The 20,801-nt window shown below is 43.9% G+C and overlaps 1 protein-coding gene across 4 annotated transcripts in view; it reads left to right on the top strand.

Annotated features, from left to right (window-relative positions):
- TESK2 (testis associated actin remodelling kinase 2) overlaps positions 1–20,801 on the top strand; it is a 131,003-nt gene that overhangs the window by 108,539 nt on the left and 1,663 nt on the right. For 2 of the 4 annotated variants that reach the window (XM_057709005.1, XM_057708996.1), the window contains 6 exons: positions 8,629–8,775; positions 18,656–18,738; positions 18,965–19,049; positions 19,307–19,390; positions 19,605–19,691; positions 20,415–20,532. In XM_057709005.1, coding sequence (XP_057564988.1) covers positions 8,629–8,775; positions 18,656–18,738; positions 18,965–19,049; positions 19,307–19,390; positions 19,605–19,691; positions 20,415–20,532 — 604 coding nt within the window. The remainder of the gene's footprint in view (positions 1–8,628; positions 8,776–18,655; positions 18,739–18,964; positions 19,050–19,306; positions 19,391–19,604; positions 19,692–20,414; positions 20,533–20,801) is intronic. The other 2 variants (XM_057709025.1, XM_057709015.1) reach the window with 1 other exon arrangement.

The following is a 20,801-nucleotide window of genomic DNA, read 5'->3' as shown; positions in this document are numbered from 1 at the left end:
AAGGATCCTCAGAATTTCGTATCACTTAGTGGCCAAACACACTGTTTTGTATTTTGCATTATATTCATTGCTACCATAGTATCTGCCATATAGTAAGTATTATTAATGTTTGTTTTGCATGATATGCATCAGAAAATTCCTCTAAAAGCACATTTCTCTTTTTGATCTTAAATTACATTAATGACAGAATTGGAGGGCTTCAAATAAGAGAGGAAACTTAAAACCTGTCTCTAAAAAAAAAACAAAAAACAAAACCTGCCTCTATTTATTTACATATACTTAATCATTCATTTATTAATCCAACAATTTATTGTTTACGTCATTGGATACTGGGCTTACAACGTTGAAAGAGACCTGGTCCCTGCCGCTAAGGTTATAGTACAATGTGATCAGCAATAGTAGAAATACATACAGGGGGCTGAAGTGGCACAATGTATGGGCTGGAATATCAGGAAATGCTTTCCAAAATAAGAGACTCGAGCTGGGTTTAGAAGGATGAATAAGAATTAACAAAGCTGTGAAGGGGAAGAAGAGTATTCTGGACAGGAGATAAGCACATGTGAAGGCAGAGAGAGTAAAACATTTAACTATTCTGAAATATATTTGGGGTTCCCTTTCTCTTTGAAATCAGTTCATTACTACTGACTGAGTCAGGCAGGTCCCGGTGGATCTCCTGGCATGGAGGCTGAACTGTGGCTAACGTGGGCCTTGGCAGATATGTGGATGTGCACATGCAGTGGCTGTGGAACCTCGAGCTGAGAACAGGAGGCTCCTTTGGAGCCTGAGCCTCCCACAGGACGCTCTTGGGATGCCTGTCCTGGAATTACCCAGGGCAGTAACAAAGCTTTCTTTTCTTCTTTAAACCAAGCCAGCAGGACGGGATGTCTGCTAGCCTTTGTGTTTAGAGCCAACCAACAGACATACAGTGGCCAGCACGATGGCATTGTTGGGCTTCAGGGAAAACTAGGTCGGGGCCCAGGCCCTCCTCTGCAGAGGGCCCGTCCAAAGAACAGAGGTTTGACAAGCCACTGATTTGGCTCTTTGGTATTGATCCTGGTTTCTGATGGGCTTCTGACTTACTTTTGGTAGATGAGATTGTAGGATCTCTTCCCATTGTTTCTCTCAAAACCTCTGTTTGGAATCTCTGAGTTGCCTTTGACTCTTTTCCCTCACTTCTCATATCTACCAGTCAGTTGCTAAATCCTTTAAATTCTACCTCTGCTTATTCTAATTCCAGCCCACTTTTTCATGCCTCTAATAGCACTCGAAGTCAGGCGTTTGGTTGTCTCTCATCTGGACTGATGCAGGACCCTTCAAACCTCCCTCTAGTTCCTCCTCTATCCTGCTAACACCATGAGCTTTCTAAAATGTAGTTTTGGTCATGTATTAGTTTTCCAGGGCTGCCATAACAAAGCACCACAATGCAAGTGGCTTATAATGACAGAAATTTGTTCTGTCATAGTTCTGAAAGCTAGAAGTCTGAAATCAGTGTGTTAGCAGGGTCTTACTCTCTCTGAAGGCTCTAGGGGAAGATCCTGCCTTGCCTCTTCCTAATTTCTCTTGGTGTTCCTTGAGTTATAGATGCATCACCCAAATCGTTGCCTCCATTGTTATGTGACATTCTCCTTGTATGTCTGTGTCTCCTCTCCTCTTTTTGTAAAGATATTGCATTAATGATCCACCTTACTCCAATAGGACCTCATCTTACTTGATTACATCTGCAAAGACCTTATTTTCAAATAAGGTCACAATCACAGATACCAGGTGTTAGGAATTGAGCATATCTTTTTGGGAGACATAATTCAACATACAATAGATTATATTATACTTTTACCTATAAACCTTTAGTGGTCCCCATGATCTGCTAAATTAACTACAGATGTATCATCTTGGTGTTCCAGAACTTCTACACTAATAATAAATATAATAATAATAGCAATAATAACAATTAACATGTTGAAAACTTCCTTTGATATTGTTCTAAGCATTTTACACATCAATTCATTGAATCTTTATTAACTCTATGAGTTAGGTTCTATTATTATTCCCATTTTATAGATGAATGTTAAAGAGTAGCCAACCTAGGGTCACACAGCTCTTCAGAGGTGAGATTCAATCCTAGGCAGTCTAACTCTGGAGTATGTGGGCTTCATCACTATACTGTTACTGCCCAGCTTCACTTTTTAGCTTCATCCCTTCTCCCCTACTTATACTTTATGCAGAGAAAGAAAACAAAAAGGAGTAACTACTAATCTCTGCACTTTATCTTTGTGTTCCTTTTACATAAACTGTCTTTCTTACTCCCAACCCTACATATGGGTTTCCAGAAAACAGAACTGGGTGATTATCCAGGCCTATGTTGGGGAAGCTATTCCAGGTAAAGGGACCAGCAATGTGCACAAATGTGCAAGTAAGCAGGGGTCAGAGCCTTATAAGCAGGAGTGAAAGGCTTTGTATGCCATGCTAAGGATTGTGGATTTTATCCTAAGAGTAATAGGGCATCAGTGAATAATTTTCACAGGGGAATGGCTTCAGGTTGGCATTTTACAACGTTAATCTTGGCTGTATTAAGGAAATGGATTGGAATGAAGGCTAAGTCTGTTCAAGATGTAAGAACGGGAAAAGAAGACTAGTTAGAAAGCTAATGGGGGACTTTCTAGATGACGCAGTGGTTAAGAATCTACCTGCCAATGCAGGGGACATGGGTTCGATCCCTGCTCCAGGAAGATCCTGCATGCCGCGGAGCAACTGAGCCTGTGCGCCACAGCTATTGAGCCTGTGCTTTAGAGCCCATGAGCCACAACTGTTGAGCCCGTGTGCTGCAACTACTGAAGCCCACGTGCCTAGAGCCTGTGCTCTGCAATAAGAGAAGCCACAGCAACGAGGAGCCTGCGCACCACAAGGAAGAGTAGCTGCCGCTCACTGCAACTAGACAAAGCTCGTATGCAGCAGCGAAGACCCAACACAGCCAATAAATTAATTAATTAATTAAAAAAAAAAAGAAAGCTAATGGGGACTTCCCTGGTGGCACAGTGGTTAAGAATATGCCTGCCAATGCAGGGGACATGGGTTCGATCCCTGGTCCAGGAAGATCCCACATGCCACGGAGTAACTAAGCCTGTGAGCCACAACTACTGAGCCCATGTGCCTAGAGCCTGTACTCCACAATAAGAGAAGCCACCACAATAAGAAGCCTGTGCACCACAACGAAGAGTAGCCCCTTCTCACCGCAACTAGAAAAAGCCCACACACAGCAAGGGAGACCCAATGCAGCCAAAAAATAAATAAAATAAGTAAAATTAAAAAAGAAAAAAGCAAGAAAACTAATGGAGTAACCTAGGGGAGGGATGATGATGATAAGATATTGGTAGTGGGAAGAATGATTTGTGTACTGTGAGCTAAGCACTGTGCTAGACATACTTTGTATATTTTATCTCTTTTAATTATTCCCTGCCTTTGATTAGACACCAAATCATATTGGTTCTACCTCGGAGATGTCTCCAGATATTAACTTCCTTTCCATTCTTGCTGTCATTGTCTTTTTCAGGCCTTTCTTACTTCTCACCTGGATGATTCCAGAAGCCTCCTAAATGTTCTCCCAGCCCTAATTCCTAACTTTTCCATACAGTTTTTACATTACTGTTAGAAAGATATTTCTGTGAAGCATATCTGATCATTGTCCTGTGTGAAAAAAACTTGTTAGTTGATTATATGTCATCTCTACTGGACTGTGAACTTCACCAGACTAGACTGTGAACTATGGGCAGGGACTGGCCCCACTTAGTTTTATGTTTTCACGTAGTAGGTTTTCAGTGTTTGTGTAGGTGGATGGATAGAGAGGTGGATAGATCTTCCTCAGGACAACCCTGCTAATTAGGTGGCAACAAATGATCTCTGTTAGTTGCATAACAGCACTTTTATCTGCCTTCAGTAAGTGCCCTAGCTCTAGGCTATTAGGGTAGATTTTTCAAAAAGGAATAATAATTCTTACAGTTGATGTTTCCTTCAGAGCCTCTCTGAATATGCTTTTGAACCACTGTTCATAGATAAGTTGGTTTGATTACAGGTATCAGTACATTGATAATTCAAAGTTAAAAAAAAAACGGTAACCATTTTGTCTTGCTCTTCTGACTGGTTATGATTGGGTGAGGTTATGATTAGAATCAGCAAGAACTGAGAACAGGAGCCCTGGGTGTAGTGAATGTTACTTCAGGGAGAGGTAAGTATTGCCTAGTCCTGCTCCAGAATATTCTTTGTATGGGCATGTTTATGTGTCTGTGTCTGAGTGGTACCATCAACACCTGTAGGGCATATATGGGAAGAACCATGCTGTCAGCCTAGACAATTCTTAACTATCTTTTAAGATCCAACTCAGATGTTACTTTTTCTCTGAAACTTTCTAAACTCTTCAGTATCTACTTTCATACCCCAAGTATTTACCTCTGCTAAAGGGTTATTAGTATTATTTACTTACCTATGTGTCTTTCATTGAACTTCAAGTTGTAAACTGAGTGTTTACATACCCACATTTACCGTGTGGATGGGACTCTTATAATCACTGGGGGATATAATATTGATGTAAATGGACAGGTTCTTACTCTCATATGGAGGTGGCGGGAAGGGGAGGAGCGCTCAATAAATCTTTGTAGAAATAGCCTGAATTGATATTACTCTTTTTTTTTTTGGCTGCACTGCGCGGCTTATGGGATCTTACTTCCCCGACCAGGGCCCATGGCAATAAAAGCGCCGAGTCCTAACCACTGGACCACCAGGGAATTCCCTGAATTGATATTCCTGAGTGGAGAACTGAGTGTCCACTTACCTGTCCCTTTGATGATTTTCTAGGGTGTTGGCATATGATCTCTTGCATACATAGTAATATTGTTTACACCAACACATTTCTTTATTGAGTGCCTTCTAAGAAAAGAATATTTAATGAAATCAAGTATCAAACACAAATGAGATGGCAGAAACTCTAACATTTTATTAGACCATGAGGAGGAGAGGCAAATTTTGGTGTAGGTAAAGCTGGGGAACAGTCAGTTAGAGGTACTGAAGTACCTACATCACATTTGATTGGCTGATATTATAGTTTCTTGATCTTGAAAGTTTAAAAAAACAACAATAAAAATTGTAAAATCTCTCTCTAGTAGGTATTTGAATGTGTTGCCAGTGCGTTAGGTTGTTTTGGTAGAGCTCCCAAGGGAGTGGCCTGGAAGAAAATGAAAGCAAAGCAGCTGTTATCCCCAACCCAGAAAGCTGAATGTGCTGGAACAGCTGTTCTTGCCTCTGCTTCCCACAGAGGGATTTGTTCAGAGGACACACCAGCTGCACAGGGAGTTGCTTATGGGGAAGTGGTTCCAACTAATGGGCACACAGAGTGTGGAGCAATTTAGAAATCTTCCTTCTTGGCAGATCTCAAACTTCCTTTCCTCATACATGCAAAGGTCTTGAGACATTGAGAAGTTGTGGTTTCTGAGGCCCCAGAGGCTTATCAGCCCCACCAAAGTATTCACCGAAGGCAGACAAGAGAAATGGGTTGTAACACTAAATTCCATTTGGTTTGCCTCTCTGGTCCTGGTTTGTGCTTTTTCCATCTTGCCTGGAAAAGTCAGAGCCTACTAGCCAGTGTGATCCCTCCCCTTGTCTCACCTCTCTCCTCTGCTCTCCACCCTGTGGCTTGGTCTGTGGATTTCTCAGGCTTTCAGAGACATGGCTGGACAGAGTAATAAACATGTGTTTCTCTGAACCAGAATCAAGAGTCCTGCCTTGGCCTGGCCCACAGAGAGTGCACACACAGGCTTTTCACCAGTCTTTTCTGCCTGGCCCTCAGTGGGAACCCTGAGTGACTCCTGAAGTCAGGCCTTTCACGTCACACTGTCACCATGCCAAAGAAGTGAACCACAACATCTTCATATCTTTTTCACTCTCAGAGCTAAAGAAATTTGTCTGCATGATTAGCTGTCAGCTTCATTGCCCCCATATAGCTTGGAATTTGTAAGTTCAGTTTCTTTTTAGCAAATGGGCACCTCAGATGTGAACCGTGAACAGATTCAGCTAGAGTGAAGAGACGAAGGCACTATGCTGATATCGTCGTCATGCCTCATTTTGAGATTTCCAGAGATGGATTATCAAGCAAGATGAAGCAGATCAACAGGCTTCCCTTTTGAGAAGTTTGGCGTAATTTTAGCCATTCTCTCTGCCTTGCTAGACCTGTTCCGCCTCATCCAAGGGTCTGAAGTGCTGCATCGTGCTGCCCCCAGCTGGTTCTTTTTGGAGCTTATGTCACCTCATCAGAAAATCTCCGATTATATGGAACTTACGGTTTTTTCTTAGCACTTTCCTGTATTTGTATTCACTTCTTATACTAACATTGTGAGGTATATGGATCATGGATTAGCATGCCTCCTTTATAGATGGGAGAACTGAAGGATAGCCTTATTAGTTGATTTGTCCAAAGTAAAATGGCTAAGAGGCAGAATTGGACTAAAATTCAGATTTCTTGTCTTCTATCCCATTAGATTCCCTAGTCTTTTGTAAATTCAATATCACTCTCACTCCAAAAAGATATTAAGAGCTTAATTTTAGGCTTAGAAGAATTTGCCCCTTTTTCTCCCTTGGAAGGAGGAGGGAGATAATATTGGATTGGCCAAAAAGTTCATTCAGGTTTTTCCATAACATCTTATAGAAAAACCCAAATGAACTTTTTGGCCAACCCAACACATCATGTAAGGTTTGAATAAATGGGTGAATTTAATTGGCAAAAAATTTTGAGCCCTGTTCTGCATGAGGCTCTCTGACCCAGATGCCATGGCCCCTAACTCTCCAATGTAACATAGGGGTTGAGCATGAGCTCTGGAGCCAGACTGGGTTTGAACCCTGGCTCTGCTGCTTAATAATTGGGTAACCTTGAGCAAGTTGCTTAACCTCTAAATGCCTTTTGTAAAATGAGAATAATAGTACACTTGCCTTAGGGTTATGTGAAGATTAAATGATACAATTAATGGAAAGTTCTCAGAGCAGTGCCTGGCACAAAGCAAGCACCAAGAAAATAAATATTAGCTGCTGCTGCTGCTATTGTTGTTATTATTATTATCTCTATAGAAATAGGCTTATTTGCTCTTAAAAAGAAACGCACAGCAGCTCTTCGTCGGTATGTAGGAATGATGAACAGCCAAATTTCTTTTTCTTCTTTCCTCCTTCCTCCCTTCCTTCCTTCCTTCTTTCCCTTCCTTCCTTCCTTCCTTCCTTCTTTCTTTAAAGAGCACACCTTCACGTAGTTTCCCCTTAGCCTTATCTCCTACTCACTCCTCAATTCACTTTGGTCTTAACCACTTTGCTGAAACTGCTCTGGCCATGGTTGCCAGTGACTTCTTAGTTGCAAATTCAGTAGACACTTTTCAGTCTCATCTTACTTGATCTGTAGCCTTTGATCCTTTTGGTCTTTTCCTCTTTGGAATGTTCTCCTCCTTTGGCTTCTGTGGTGACATTCTTGCTTGCTTCTTCTCCCTCTGTCTGCTCCTTTAAATGTTGCAGTGCTTGGGATTCTGTTAGTTTCCCACCTCACATGCTAACCCCTGGGCAATTCCATACATTCCTTAGCCTCAGTGACTACTTCAGCTCAATATCATTGCTTTGTAAATGTTAGCCTCTAGCCCAGACTTTGCTCCTAAACTTCAAACTGACTCTGTATAGGACATCTCTACATGCCCTTAAACCCAACGTGTCCTACTTGAACTCACTATCTTTTAACATTGCCTTTTCTAAAAACCTACTCCTCTCCCTACATTCTGGATATTTAATAATGGCACCCAGGGACCGATAGGCTGCAATCAACCGAGGTGCTTTTCATTGCTCTTATCCCCCCATCCAGGCATTCATCAAGTTTTTTTGACTTTGCCATCTAAATCTTGCATCTTGCTCTATTCCAATGCCTCCACTGTTGCCTTATCTCAGGCATGCTTCTTTCACCAGGATCACTGCAATAATCTCCTAACCTATTCTCCCTTCCCCATATTCTCCACTCTGATCCATCTATCACACCATTGCTAAAGTAATCTTTTCTTCAAAAAGCAAATATGAACATATTGCTCTTTTGCTTGAAACGCTTCTTTTATCCCCGTAGACAGCATAAAGCCCAGATACCTTAGTAAAACATGTCAGCCTCACCAGCATCTCCTCTCAGGCACTCTGGCCATACTGAGTAAATTAGTTTCCTGAATACACCATGCTCTTAACCTATAATTTTATGTGTGCTGCTCCCTCTGTGTGGACTTTCTCTCCTGCTCCCCCAAGTCATCTTTTGGACTCCTTATTTCCTTTGTGCAGCTTTCTCTGACATGCCCAGATTGAGTTAGTAACTTTGTGCTACATAGTGCTGGCGTACCTGTACAAAGCCATCTTTTAGCATTTACTACATGATATTGTTTGTCTATATCCCTTAATAGATTGTGATCTCCTCAAAGGAAGTTGCAGCACCTACCATAGTGCCTGGATGCAGAATAAGCCCTCAGTAACTTTAAAAAAAAAATGCAGTCTCTATCTTCTAGGTGTTTATTCCCCAGTGGTTTCACCACCACCCTAAACATTCCTGACAAACGGTAGCTGGGTTTTCCTTCTGTTTTGCAGTATATCAACTCTGGAAACCTGGAACAGTTGCTAGACAGTAACCTGCATTTGCCCTGGACTGTGAGGGTGAAACTGGCTTATGACATAGCAGTGGGCCTCAGCTACCTTCACTACAAAGGCATTTTCCATCGGGACCTCACATCTAAGGTACGAAGGCTTTCTTTGCACAACTCTTTGAGACACTGTCTTCCATTACCAAGAAAGCTGTGTTAAGAAACCAGTCATTGATGAGCTTCAGAATAATGGAGATTTTTTATAAATTTAACATTTAATCATGGAGGATACAACTTATTACTATGTATAGCTAGTCCTTAGAAAGCCAGTGTTGGCTCACAGCAGGTACCTTTATTGTTGAGTCCAGCATCACATACATCTTGAGAACCTTCACTCTTGGCTTCAACTCCTGAATGTGTGTTTCAGGAATAGATGGCATGAGGACACTTAAGAGCTTCTTGCCCTATAGGAGCGATAGCATTCAAGGCAGCGGGGGAGCCTGTCTCTTAGTGTTCTCTCCCATGGCCTCCAGCAGGATTCTGTGATTTTTACTTGAGTACAGGTTTCGAAGGCCATAATGTTCTGACCCATTTTCTTTCTGTGTGATTGAGTTTCTGCCATCCTGCCAGTTCCTCTTTGGTGTCAGCTGGTCTCTGTAGTATTCTCTTGCTGTCCAAATTGCTGTGTGACCAGGTTAGAAAAGACCTGCTTTCAGAGGAAGTTGGCCATACTACAAGGCAGACTCCTCAGGGCCAAGTAGCATAGGACATCACGTGACAAGGCTTATATAAATAGTACTGTTTGATCATTGATATGGGAACTATAAATCATCTACTGTAACTTCTGTCCAAGAGCTGATTTAAAGTCTTCTAGGGAGGTATTATAGAAGTTTTGTACCTGCCCAAGAGTAGCTGTCATTTCATTCTGCACCCTCAACATATACATATGCACACACACATACATGCATATACATACTCCTGCAGCCCTTCTGTCGTGGCTGAGGGGTAAGGGAGTCTGCTATAAGAAAAAGTTTGCAAAGGGAACAAAATCAGGCTGTGCTCTCAGAGCTAATAAGGCCTAGAGCCGTGAGTCGCTGGTTACCTCACGTTAGAATGGTTTTGGTGTTCCAAACATCACTGCTGTCCCTGAGGGACCCTGGCCATTGGTTTGTGACTACTATACAGAAAACAGCTTTGGGGAGGTGTGGGCCCCTAGGTGTGGCAGGGCCATTTGTAGTCAGCTGCACTGTTACTGAAGGAGCACTAAGATTGGCAGGTGGAATCTGGTGACCAGCTGAGAGACCTAGTTGTGAGGAGTCCTTTATCTTCATTTGTATATGCAAAGACTGGACAGTTGAACAGCTGGGACCTGGAAGGTGGAATCTTATCCCTTCATCAGCCTTTTGTCTGTCCTTAGAATGTTTTAGAAAGTCAAGACTAAGAAAACTGCATTTGTTCCAGGCAAGTGGGTGGGGTTGTATCAACTTAGATACTGCCTTAAGTTGATAGCATACTCTCACCTTGGGCATGCAACTAAAATCAAATTGTTGCTTCCTACTCAGAGAGCATCATTTCGTCTAAGGTGGAGGGAAGTCATGACCAGTTATCTATCAGTCACACAGATACCTGAGTGTCTGCCTGGCACCATGGATTAAGGAATATTCGAAAAAGATAATTTCTGACCAGAGGTGGTCTTGTTGGGAAATAATTGAAGAATAGTTCATAGCATTTTATAATTGAGTGTTTATAGAGTATAGGTTTTCAGAGGAAAGAAAGATCACTAGGCTAGGGTAGCTAGGTTTTCTGGAGCAAAGTCCTCCATTACCAATGAGTTCCTTAGAACTCATCATATTCTCTTCTGTGTCCCCAAAACACTTTGTTCCATTGGGTTAATGTCCAAGTGTGATTCTGTCTGGCATTGTCACAGTCAATGTATTGTAAAAATGACTCACCTTTTTGGACCTACAGGGTAATAAGACCACTATCCTTTGGTTTTCCTAACAGGGAGCAGGTATTCCCATGTCAGTTGGCTTGAGATGAGAAACTAGGAATTTAGGAGAAAGAACTCTCTGGTATCACGGGCTGTGCTTTCCTGGGTCTGAACTTTTAAGTGGTGGTGAGAACAGATGACTTTGCAAACTGGAGACAGGCTGGGAAGCACACTGTAGGGAATCTCAAGCCGAAGAAAGACAAGTGAATTTTATGTCAGACTCCAATTCGAGAGAATGTGTTCATTGCCCTTTTATCATCTCTGAGCTTTTGGTAAAGTTTTGTCCAAACGTTTCAGCTTCATAGTGTTGCAGAGATTAAGGAGAGGGTGGTATGTCCACACCTCGGCCAGAGCAGCCCCACCCAGGAGACCTCTGTGGTAGTGACAGTGACCATAAGAATGAGAAGCCCAAGGGAGAAATAAAGGTAAAGGAACAGAGTTAGGCTTTGAAATTTCTAAATTATCTCCTCATTATCAACCTTGGGTCTAAGTTTGATTTCTTTAAAGACAATAAAAGGTTTACTTATATTTTGGTGTGTACACATCCTATTATTTGATGGTTCTATTGTGTCTGTGTCTCCCACCAACACATGAGTTTCTTAAGTGTTGCTCTTATTCTTAAGTGCTACTTTTTATTCCTAGCACTCAGCATAGGGCCTGTCAGAGTAGGGGCTTCCTGGCCCCCTTTCAGAAAATGTGCTTGATGGCACAGGGGCCAAAAATCTGCTTGAGAACTGAGATTTTGAGTCCCAGACCCAGTTTTGTCCCACCTCTTTAAATGACTTTAGTGCTCTTGGGACCTTAGGGTCCCCAGTCTGTTGACCTCATATCAGTCTGGGCTTCTCAGACCAGAGCTAACAGGAGAGATTTAAAGTAGTAGGAGCAGGACTTCCTAGGTGGCACAGTGGTGAAGAATCTGCCTGCCAATGCAGGGGACACGGGTTTGATCCCTGCTCCAGAAAGATCCCACATGCTGTGGAGCCCACACACCACAATGAAGAGTAGCCTCTGCTTGCCACAACTAGAGAAAGCCTTTGTGCAGCAACGAAGACCCAATGCAGCCAATAAATAAATATATAAAGAAATAAACTAGTGGGATCCTGTTCCAGGTGAGTAGAGAAGCACATGCCTTTTTCCAAATGATCCTGAGCCTACGGTAGCAGCAATTTCTAGTTTCCAATCAGAGTGCCTGCTGAGAATTGTACTGCCTTTGTAGGATTCACACATCAGTGGTTACTGCAATACTGTTTTCAAGAGTGAAAAGTCGGTCAGATATAGCTATTCAGTCTATTTTTGTAATTACTTCTAAGAAACAGTCTGATACAGGTTTGTGCAGTGGTGATGCTGATAATTTACTTAGAAGGATGCGGGAGGTAGCATGGGGTTAAAAACATTCAGTTCTTGAGCTGCATCAAGAAACTCAGCTTCCACACACAGGCTAGGAGAGGCTGGTACAATTGTACGTGGCCTTGGCTCTCAGAGGCCTCTAAGAGAGCAGTTTCTTTTATTACTGCCCAGGATCAGGCAAGCACCACTGATCTTTTTTGGTTTCCCCTAGGAATGAGAACTATGAATTGTACCTCTCTTCTTGGTTGTTGGGTTTTTGTTAGTTTGTTTTGGAATTTGGTGGGGTTTTTGTTTTGTTTTGTTTGGGTTTTTGTTTGTTTGTTGGTTGGTTGGTTGGCTTGGGGTATACTTTTTTACCACTGCACCAGAGTGAAAAGCCTGTCCACCTGTGGTCTTAGGCTATACCACACAACTAGGAAAAGAAAATTCCAGTTCTCAGAGACTGAAGAGAGCATGAGTTAGAAACAAAATTGAATGCTGGAGGGATGTAGAGAGTGGGTGTTAGGGCACCCTGTAATCATTTTTTATAATGAGAACCATCAACAGCCTTTGGGAACCATTTATACTATGCTATTAGAGGACATAGAAATTACTGGAACCCAATCTGCACCATCCTTGGGCTCTTAGTCAAGTTTGAGAGACAGATATGTGAGCAGATTATTTCCCAAGAACTATGGAAAAGATATGGGATCACATGGTGGGATGGAGGGGAAGGGACAGGACACATTATAGCAGACCAGATAATCTTCTGAGAGTTGGACTATAGCCGTCTCTGGGGCATTTAGGGGGGCAATTCAGCCTCTGATCTCCCTGTGCTGTGAAAAGAAACTTTAAATCTTTCTTGAGATGTAGAATCAGTACTTTCTTTCTGACTGGGTTTATGGAGTGAATTTGTTGGGGGTAAGGGAAGAGGGGTGTTGGCACATGGAAAGGCATTTTTAGTTGTTATAGAAGTAGCTTTGTATGGACATCAAGGGGGGAAAGGGGAGGGTGGGATGAACTGGAAGATTGGGATTGACATATATACACTAATATGTATAAAATAGATAACTAATGAGAACCTGCTGTAGAGCACAGGGAACTCCATTTCGCTGTACAGTAGAAACTAACACAACATTGTAAAACAACTATACTCCAATGAAAAAAAAAGAAAAGAAAAAAAAAAAAAGAAATAGCTTTAGCTTAGAACTAACACTCACAGGTGGACTTGGCATTTCTCCACTCAGGTGGATGTATTCAATGCCAAAACTGACTGTGCAGCTGTTCTAGGAGCCCTCAGGGTCTGCTCTCAGGTGTCTACTCTGGCCCAGTTCTGAAGGGTTTGTGTTGGCTTCCAGAAATGCATTAATGGCCACCTTTTGAGTCTCTTGTCAGCTCAGTCCCCATTATGAAGAGTCAAATGTAGGATTAGTGTATGCCTTTTCACCTGCTTTTGAAAGAAGCTTCAGTCATCCATTCAAACTTCCATATAACAAACTTTTGCTGAGTTCTTTCTGTGTGTCTGTGCTAGGTTAGAGATACAGAGATGAAGGATCATTCCCTGCCCTTGAAGAGACAAACATGTAAGTCTCTCTGGTATGGTGTGATGTATTATAATAGGAGTCAGGACAAAGAGGAACAGGAGCCAGGCAGCAGCAGTGCCTGCGCTCCTCTTTGAACCTGAAAAGGTCACCTCTAGCCTCAGGGAAGTCTGATGGGGGCTTTCTTTTGTCTGCTGCTTACTTCAGGCATACTTTTGAATAAAGCATTCTACATCCTCTATTTAATGGACTTTGTATCCCACACAGCCTGAAAGTTAGTCTGGCTCTTCAGAACCCCACAGTGGTCTGAGCTTCATATTTTGTACTCTGTAGTCAAATAGCCTGTACTGGGGCCATGTCCAGGTTGGGTGAGGAATGCAGGCATTACACTAGGTGCCCTTGGATTAACCAATGTTGGAGGTAGGGGCTAGCATCCCAAATGAAGTGGTCTTATTGTATTGCCTGTGCGAACAGTGCTGCCTTCTCCATGGGCCCTGGCCCTTGCTGCTATCTTAAGACTACACTGTTCCTGCCATGGCCTTGCTGTCTCTAGTGGAAAGCTTTTCAGCAAGTTCCTCTGGAGAGGCCAGAATCATTAGGAGGGTGTTTTGCCGAAAGCCTTACTTTCGGTTTCAAGGTTCGTAGGATTCGCTGGCAAAATAACCTAAATTAACAAAGATCACAGTATACTAATTAAGGGAATAACTGGCTGAGAAAGAATAGTAAAGACAGAGGATCATACACCACCAAATTAGGGAAACACCTACATCTAGATCCAAGCAGCACTGGAAAGTCCCTAGAGTAGCAGCATGGAGTTCCAGTTGGGAAGAGTCCCAGGCGGTGCATCCACTCCACTGGTGAGACTTCAAATTGGAGTTCTGGGGGCTCCTGCTTATAATTCCAGGCCGCAAACTGATATCATCAGGTTGGTGTAAAAATGCAGCTTTGGATTTACTTTAACAATGTTGTTGGTTTCATCATGTGAGTCACAAGATTCTGCAGAGCCCAGGGGCCTCGCCAGGTCCTCAGGGCTCAAGAAATTCTAAGACCCACTCCCTTTCTTATCATAAAGCGCCATTTGACTTGGTAGCAGCAATTGTTAGGTGTGTAAGCAAGCGCGCAGTCCAGGCAAGGACACAGGTCGGTCACAGGCCTGTTTCTGTCTCTGAGGCCTGAACAAGACTATATTACTAACTTCCCCAACAGAGGGATCCTTTAAAATTAGGAGACCTGCATCTTTACCACTTATAGTTGTAAGCTACACTTTTCTCATCTTAAATGTAAAAATCTCAGATCTGCCCACCTGACAGTGTTGTTTGAATCACTTGCATTATGTTTATGAAAAATGTTTTATAATTTGTAAGGTAGCACACAGACGGAAGTAGACTATCTTTCCCTTGCCCAAGGGGCTAGGAAATGTTCTCTAGGCCACTTCCCTCTTAAGACATCCCTGCTTTGCTAAAACTCATAATCTATAGCTTACAGTCTATAGCTATAGGAAGGGACCGTAGAAGCAGACACTTTCAATATGATATGCTAAGGTTAGGGAGAGGGTGCTTTGAAAAAGGATATTTAACTCAAACTGAGGGTACAGAGAAGGCTTCTTGGAGAAGGTGATGCCTGAGCTGAATCTTGAAAATTGAATTCTACTTAGTAAGTATTGTGTGTGTGGTGGGAGTGATATTCTAGACCAGACCAGACAAAGGGAATTGCACAAACAAAGGCATAGAGGCATAAACAGTATGATGTGCGGACTGTGAAGCTGGAGTGGTGGGGATAAGAATTGAAAACAGAGGTGTCTGATCAAATACTATCTAACTTGGATTTTATCTTATAGATAGGAAATGAAGATAGGAAATGAAGAACCATTATTAGCTTTTTTTAAGTAACAGCTTTTTTTGAGATATTCCTTACATAAAATAAAATTCACCCTTTCAAAGTATACATTTCAGTGGGTTTTAGTATAATCAATCATCACCACTATCGAATTTCAAAACTTTTCATCACTCCAAAAGGAAAACCCTGTGTCCTGTTCTCTCCCTTTAGTCTTTGGCAACCACGAATCTTTTTTCAGTTTCTATGGATTTGCTTATTCTGCACATTTCATATAAATGGAATCATAAAATATGTCATTCCCGGCTTTTAAGTAGGGGAGTGACACAGATTTGCATTTTACAAAGATCATGCTGGTAGAAATGAGGAAGGTGGATTATGGAGATCCAGCCTGGCCGAAGCCACAGGGACCCGTTGAACTATTGCAGTAGTACTAAAGGGAGGACGTGAACTAAGGCAACAGTAGTGGGGATGAAGAGGGAGCCATTGATTTGAAAAACATTTATAAGCTAAAATTACTTAAAAATCTGGGATGAATCCCAAGTTTCTGGCTTAGCAAACTGGGTGGAAAATGGCAATGCCAGTTGACGTGAAAATACAGATAGAGTTTTAGTCTTGGGGGAAAAGATGAGTTCAGGTTTGCATGTATGGAGTTCAGTGTGAATAATCCAGGAGGAGATGTCCAGAAATACACTAGGTGTGCAAAGCTGAAGCTCAAGGATAAAGGTCAGTGCTGAGGATATACATTTGGGAGCCATCAGCAGAGAGGTGGTAATTAGAAAAGTGGAATAGCCTCCACAAAAGAGCACAAGCTGTAGGCCCAAGATAGAACCCTGAGACCATCATGCTCGTGGGGTAGGGCCTGCATTGGAGTGTGCAGAGTAGCCAAAGGTAGAGAAGGAAATCCATAGTATCATAGAAGCTAGGAGAGAAGAACCAAAAGGAACAATAGTAGCTTGTAAGTAGCCTCTAATAGCTAGTCTGTTAGCTTCAGGACCACAACGGCTTAGTCTCTGCACCCCCAGTACTAATATGATTCCTGAATCATACGTAAAAATGTTAGGAAATAATCAGCAATGTCAACCGCAGGAAGATCAAGTAATAGAAGGACTAATTTTGTCTATTGAGTTTAATGCCATGGAACCCATGGGGATCCTCAGTGAGAACACTTTCAGCAGAAGCCAGTGAGGAAAGAATGGGAGATAAGGAAATAAAAACAACAAGTGTTCCCAGCCAGACTTCACTAAGGGTAGGCTCAGGAGTTTAATGAAAAACCCTATAGGAGCTAATCCTGGTCAGGCTTCCTCCCCATTTTCCTTATTACTTCAGATAGAGACTCCTAAAGTTGGCTCTTTTGGTTTTCAGTATTCCACCTTTGTCTTTGGCTCCAATGCCCAGCTGTTAGCTGTGGAAAAGCTTTAAGAGAGGTCACACTCCAGACCAGAGGCAGACTGCACTAGGCAGGCTTGCCCCATGTTTGGGGCCCTGATCATCCCTGCCTTAGCCATTTCTCAGCTGCTCAGGGAAGCTGCTGTGAAGTCACTTCCTCCTGGATGGGTGGTTTGCAGTGAGTGAACAAGAGGTCTCCGTGAATGTGAGGACAGGGCAGAAACTGAACAGCTTTCACATGGGCAGTGTACTGTGGCCATGTTGTGTTCCTTACTTGCTGCTTCTAAGCTGAATTTAACGGTTGTTTCTGAGGGCTATAAAGCAAATAGTAAATGGGACTTTAGACTCAGCCTTGGAGACAGGAGCCTGAGTTGTTGGTGAAAGAAGAGGAGGAGGGGAGAAAAACAAATGACAGATTCAAGCTGCCACTGCCTCACAGGCCAGTGCCTAATAGCCCAGGCTTTGGCTGTCTAATAGACAAGATGGCCTAGAGCCCATGTTCTCACAGACAGTAAAGTCAGGGAGATGGGTTGGGGGTGGCGTGTTGCTGAGCCAGCCGACTGATGGGAGGGCCAAAGCCAGGACAAGCACAAGGACAGTCCTGCTTAGAAGCCAGAGATAGTTATGTCTACCAGAAAGCAAGGGTAGGAGAGGATATAATGAAATCACAGGCTTCTTCCAGCTCAGGGAATGAGAGAATAGTGTGATCACATCAAAGCCAGAGTAAGGGACTAATTTGTAGCTGATGTGGAGTAAGCAGCTAACTTGGCAATGCCTTGGCAACTGGATGCCAAGGTGAGGAAGAGGGAGGGCTGGTTTGGGTGATATAGGGCCTTGCTGGCCCCAGAAATGTCCCCGTGAGCCAAGGATCCCTGCTCACTGGTGCCCCTGGAGGAAGTTGGGCAGAGTGAGGTGCCTCCTGAGCCAGCGTCGTCTAGGGCCATTTTGAACATAGCTATTTGGGGAGAGTTCGTTGCTGCTTTGTGTTTATTTTCAAGTTGTTTGGGTTCATCCTTTCTCTGGAGACAGCAGCATTTGTTCTATGAGCTTGTCTTGAGCCTGTCTCATGAATTGCATACTGTGAGGAAGGAAGGCCCAAACCTGAACTTGCTCCTGAGGAGCTGATGGCCTCTCTGCTAGGCTGTAAGAGGGAGTGGCACAGAGGAGGAGTTAAAGGAGTTGAGATGAGAGAGAGATAAGTTGAGAGTTGGAGAGGTCAGGGCTGGAAAGGTAAGCTTGTCTTAAAACACACAAAATTTTCTGAGGTGAAAAGAATTGGAAGAACTATTCCAAATGGAAGGGAACAGTATAAGCAAAGGTTTGAAGGGGGCCTGTTCAGGCTTCTCAAATTAAGCCTGTCTGTAACAAGTCTGGATGAAGATGGGTACACAGAGGCAGCAGGGGCGCAGGCGAGGTTGTAGCTGGTTGGTTAAAGTTAAAGCCAGATCATGGAATTTTAATGCCAGAGAAGAGTTTGGTTGTGCTCTTGTGGGCAGTGGAAGTTGGTATAGGCTTGGGCGCTTGTCCTGTGCTTGTTACTTGGCAAGATCAGGCCTGGCCTTTGGGTCTCTGCGTTGTGAGGGAAGGATGAAGGGAGGCCAGGGGCCTGATAGCCTTTCTTCCTCCACTAGATTGTAAGCTCCAAGAGGACAGAAGTTTCTGTTCACTGAGATATCTCTGACACTTAGCACCATGCCTAGCACATAGAAAGCAAAGGTAAATATTTGTGTTTGGAGCATGATATGAATCCTAGGGCAGCCACCTAAGATCCAGGCCTAACTCATCTCACACAGCTTTCAGAGCCCCCAAGGCTGACCGCTGGGGTCAGCCCAAGAGTGTGGTTTCACCAGGAGCAGAGGATGAAGTGCCCTGTGGCGGGGAGAAGTGGTGGTAAACTCTATGGCTGGCTGGTCCCCACTTCTGAACCACATTGTCTTCTTCTTTGGTAACCGCAGAACTGCCTGATAAAGAGGGATGAGAATGGTTACTCTGCAGTGGTAGCTGACTTTGGCCTGGCTGAGAAGATCCCTGATGTCAGGTGGGTAGCCCTAATGGGGGCTGGGGTCACAGAAGGGACGGAGGCAAAGGGAAGACTCCAGCTTCCTCCTCATAGGCCAGGATGTGGTCACAGCCCAACCTCAGCTCCCTAAATTCAGTCACTTCTAGTGTGTGCCCATCCCTGGGGGAGAGGAATTCCCAATGGTCAGATATCCCATTGCACCCACCAGTGGCAAGCTCATTTTCCATATAATCTCACCCCACAGCATGGGGAGTGAGAAGCTGGCTGTGGTGGGCTCGCCCTTCTGGATGGCACCTGAGGTTCTCCGAGATGAGCCCTACAATGAAAAGGTCAGTCTGGGGACCCTGAGGCCTGGTACTCTGTAGAATCCATTCTTAGCAGAAAGTGTCCTGGACCACCCTTCACGTATGGGGTGAGGAGCCACATACTTCCTGGCCAAAACAGGGCTGGTACCTGTCAGCTGCCCAGTGAATGAATTGAATGAAATATGGACAATAGGGCCCAGGCCTGGACTAGTGGACATGAGGGGCAGAAACCCCACCTCTCACCCCATTGAGAGGGAAACTGAGATCTCACTACCCACCAGGCGGACGTGTTCTCTTATGGTATCATCCTCTGTGAGATCATTGCCCGCGTCCAGGCTGATCCAGACTGTCTTCCCCGAACAGAGGTGAGCTCCAGGATGGGGACCAGTGCCACTGGGATGGGGCTGCTTTTGAGGCCATGGAATTGTTTTCTGCATGGGGTGGAGTTGCTGGAACTTAGTCTGTGGCTACTTCTCTGGAGCAGTTCCCAGCCTCTCCTGAGCAGACCGGGATGGGTGGAGGGATTAATGATCTGTCTGCCCGCGTGCCCTGCTCCTTCCCCACCATACCCATCCACAGAATTTTGGGCTGGACTATGATGCTTTCCAGCACATGGTGGGAGACTGTCCTCCAGACTTTCTGCAGCTCACCTTCAACTGTTGTAATGTGAGTATCTTTTTCCCCCTGGCTTTGGTTGGGGCTGGCTGAACCCTGTTCACCTGGTTAGGACGGTAGGGAGAGGCTGCTAATTAGCTTCACAAGGGACCTCTTTTTCACTGTCACTGATGAGTGACAGTGCCCACGTTCCCTCCTCTAGGCCTGCCAGACTCTGGTCCAGAGCCTTGGACCAAGAAAAGGAAAACTGCTTTGTATTTTCCTGTCCTCAGCTTGTAGTGTAGTCCTACCCACCCCTTGCCTTGGATATTGATGGAGCTCTGGATAGGTTTTAGTTGGACTGTGGGTCCAGCTGGTCCAAAGCCCATGAGAAAGGCTCTTATTAGCCTTCATTTTATATAGCTCTGGGGCTGGACCTACCTGTTATGACTAAGGGGGTAGCTGGGCCTTGTCAAGGTAGCTTCCAAAAACACGTTAGCTGCAGAACTCAACAAAGAATAGAACCAACCAATGTGAACATACCCTTTTGGAGAGTTCTCTGCCAAACAAGGGGATAAGACATATACAGAAAGGCTGCTGAGATAGGGCAGGGTTTTAGACAATAGCATCTTCCCTGACCTTAATTCTGGGACTCACTCTTAAGGTCTGGGACTATCAAAAAAGACCTCTTAGATGCACATCTGAATCTTAAAAGATGCCAGAAACAAACTCAAATGCCATCCTTGGGATGGAAGGTAGGAGGGCAGGGCTAATGGCTGGTGTGGATGACTACAGATGGACCCCAAACTGCGCCCATCTTTTGAGGAGATTGGGAAGACCTTGGAGGAAATTCTGAGCCGCCTACAGGAGGAAGAGCTGGAGAGGGACAAGAAGCTGCAGTCCACAGCCAAGGGTAAGAGATTAGACCAGAGTGTCCAACTTGACCCAAGGGAGGATATTAGGATGGTGGCAGGGACAGGGATTCCCCTTTAGGGCTGTGATTACAGGATCCCATGTCCAGAAAAGGCAAAGGAGCAGGGGATGATGGAAAAAGTCCTGGAACTACGCGCAGGTATATTGCCTCCCTTCTGAGTCTGTTTTCTCATTGGTGAAATGCGGACAACAGTACCTACTTTGCTTTTCTGAGAGAGAACGCTTTGTGGTATAAAGTGCTGCTTCTAT

Source organism: Hippopotamus amphibius, chromosome 1 (assembly GCF_030028045.1).
Source record: "Hippopotamus amphibius kiboko isolate mHipAmp2 chromosome 1, mHipAmp2.hap2, whole genome shotgun sequence".
NCBI lineage: Eukaryota > Metazoa > Chordata > Mammalia > Artiodactyla > Hippopotamidae > Hippopotamus > Hippopotamus amphibius.
The sequence above is the reverse complement of the archived record's forward strand: the minus strand, read 5'-3'. Positions and strand labels throughout refer to the sequence as shown.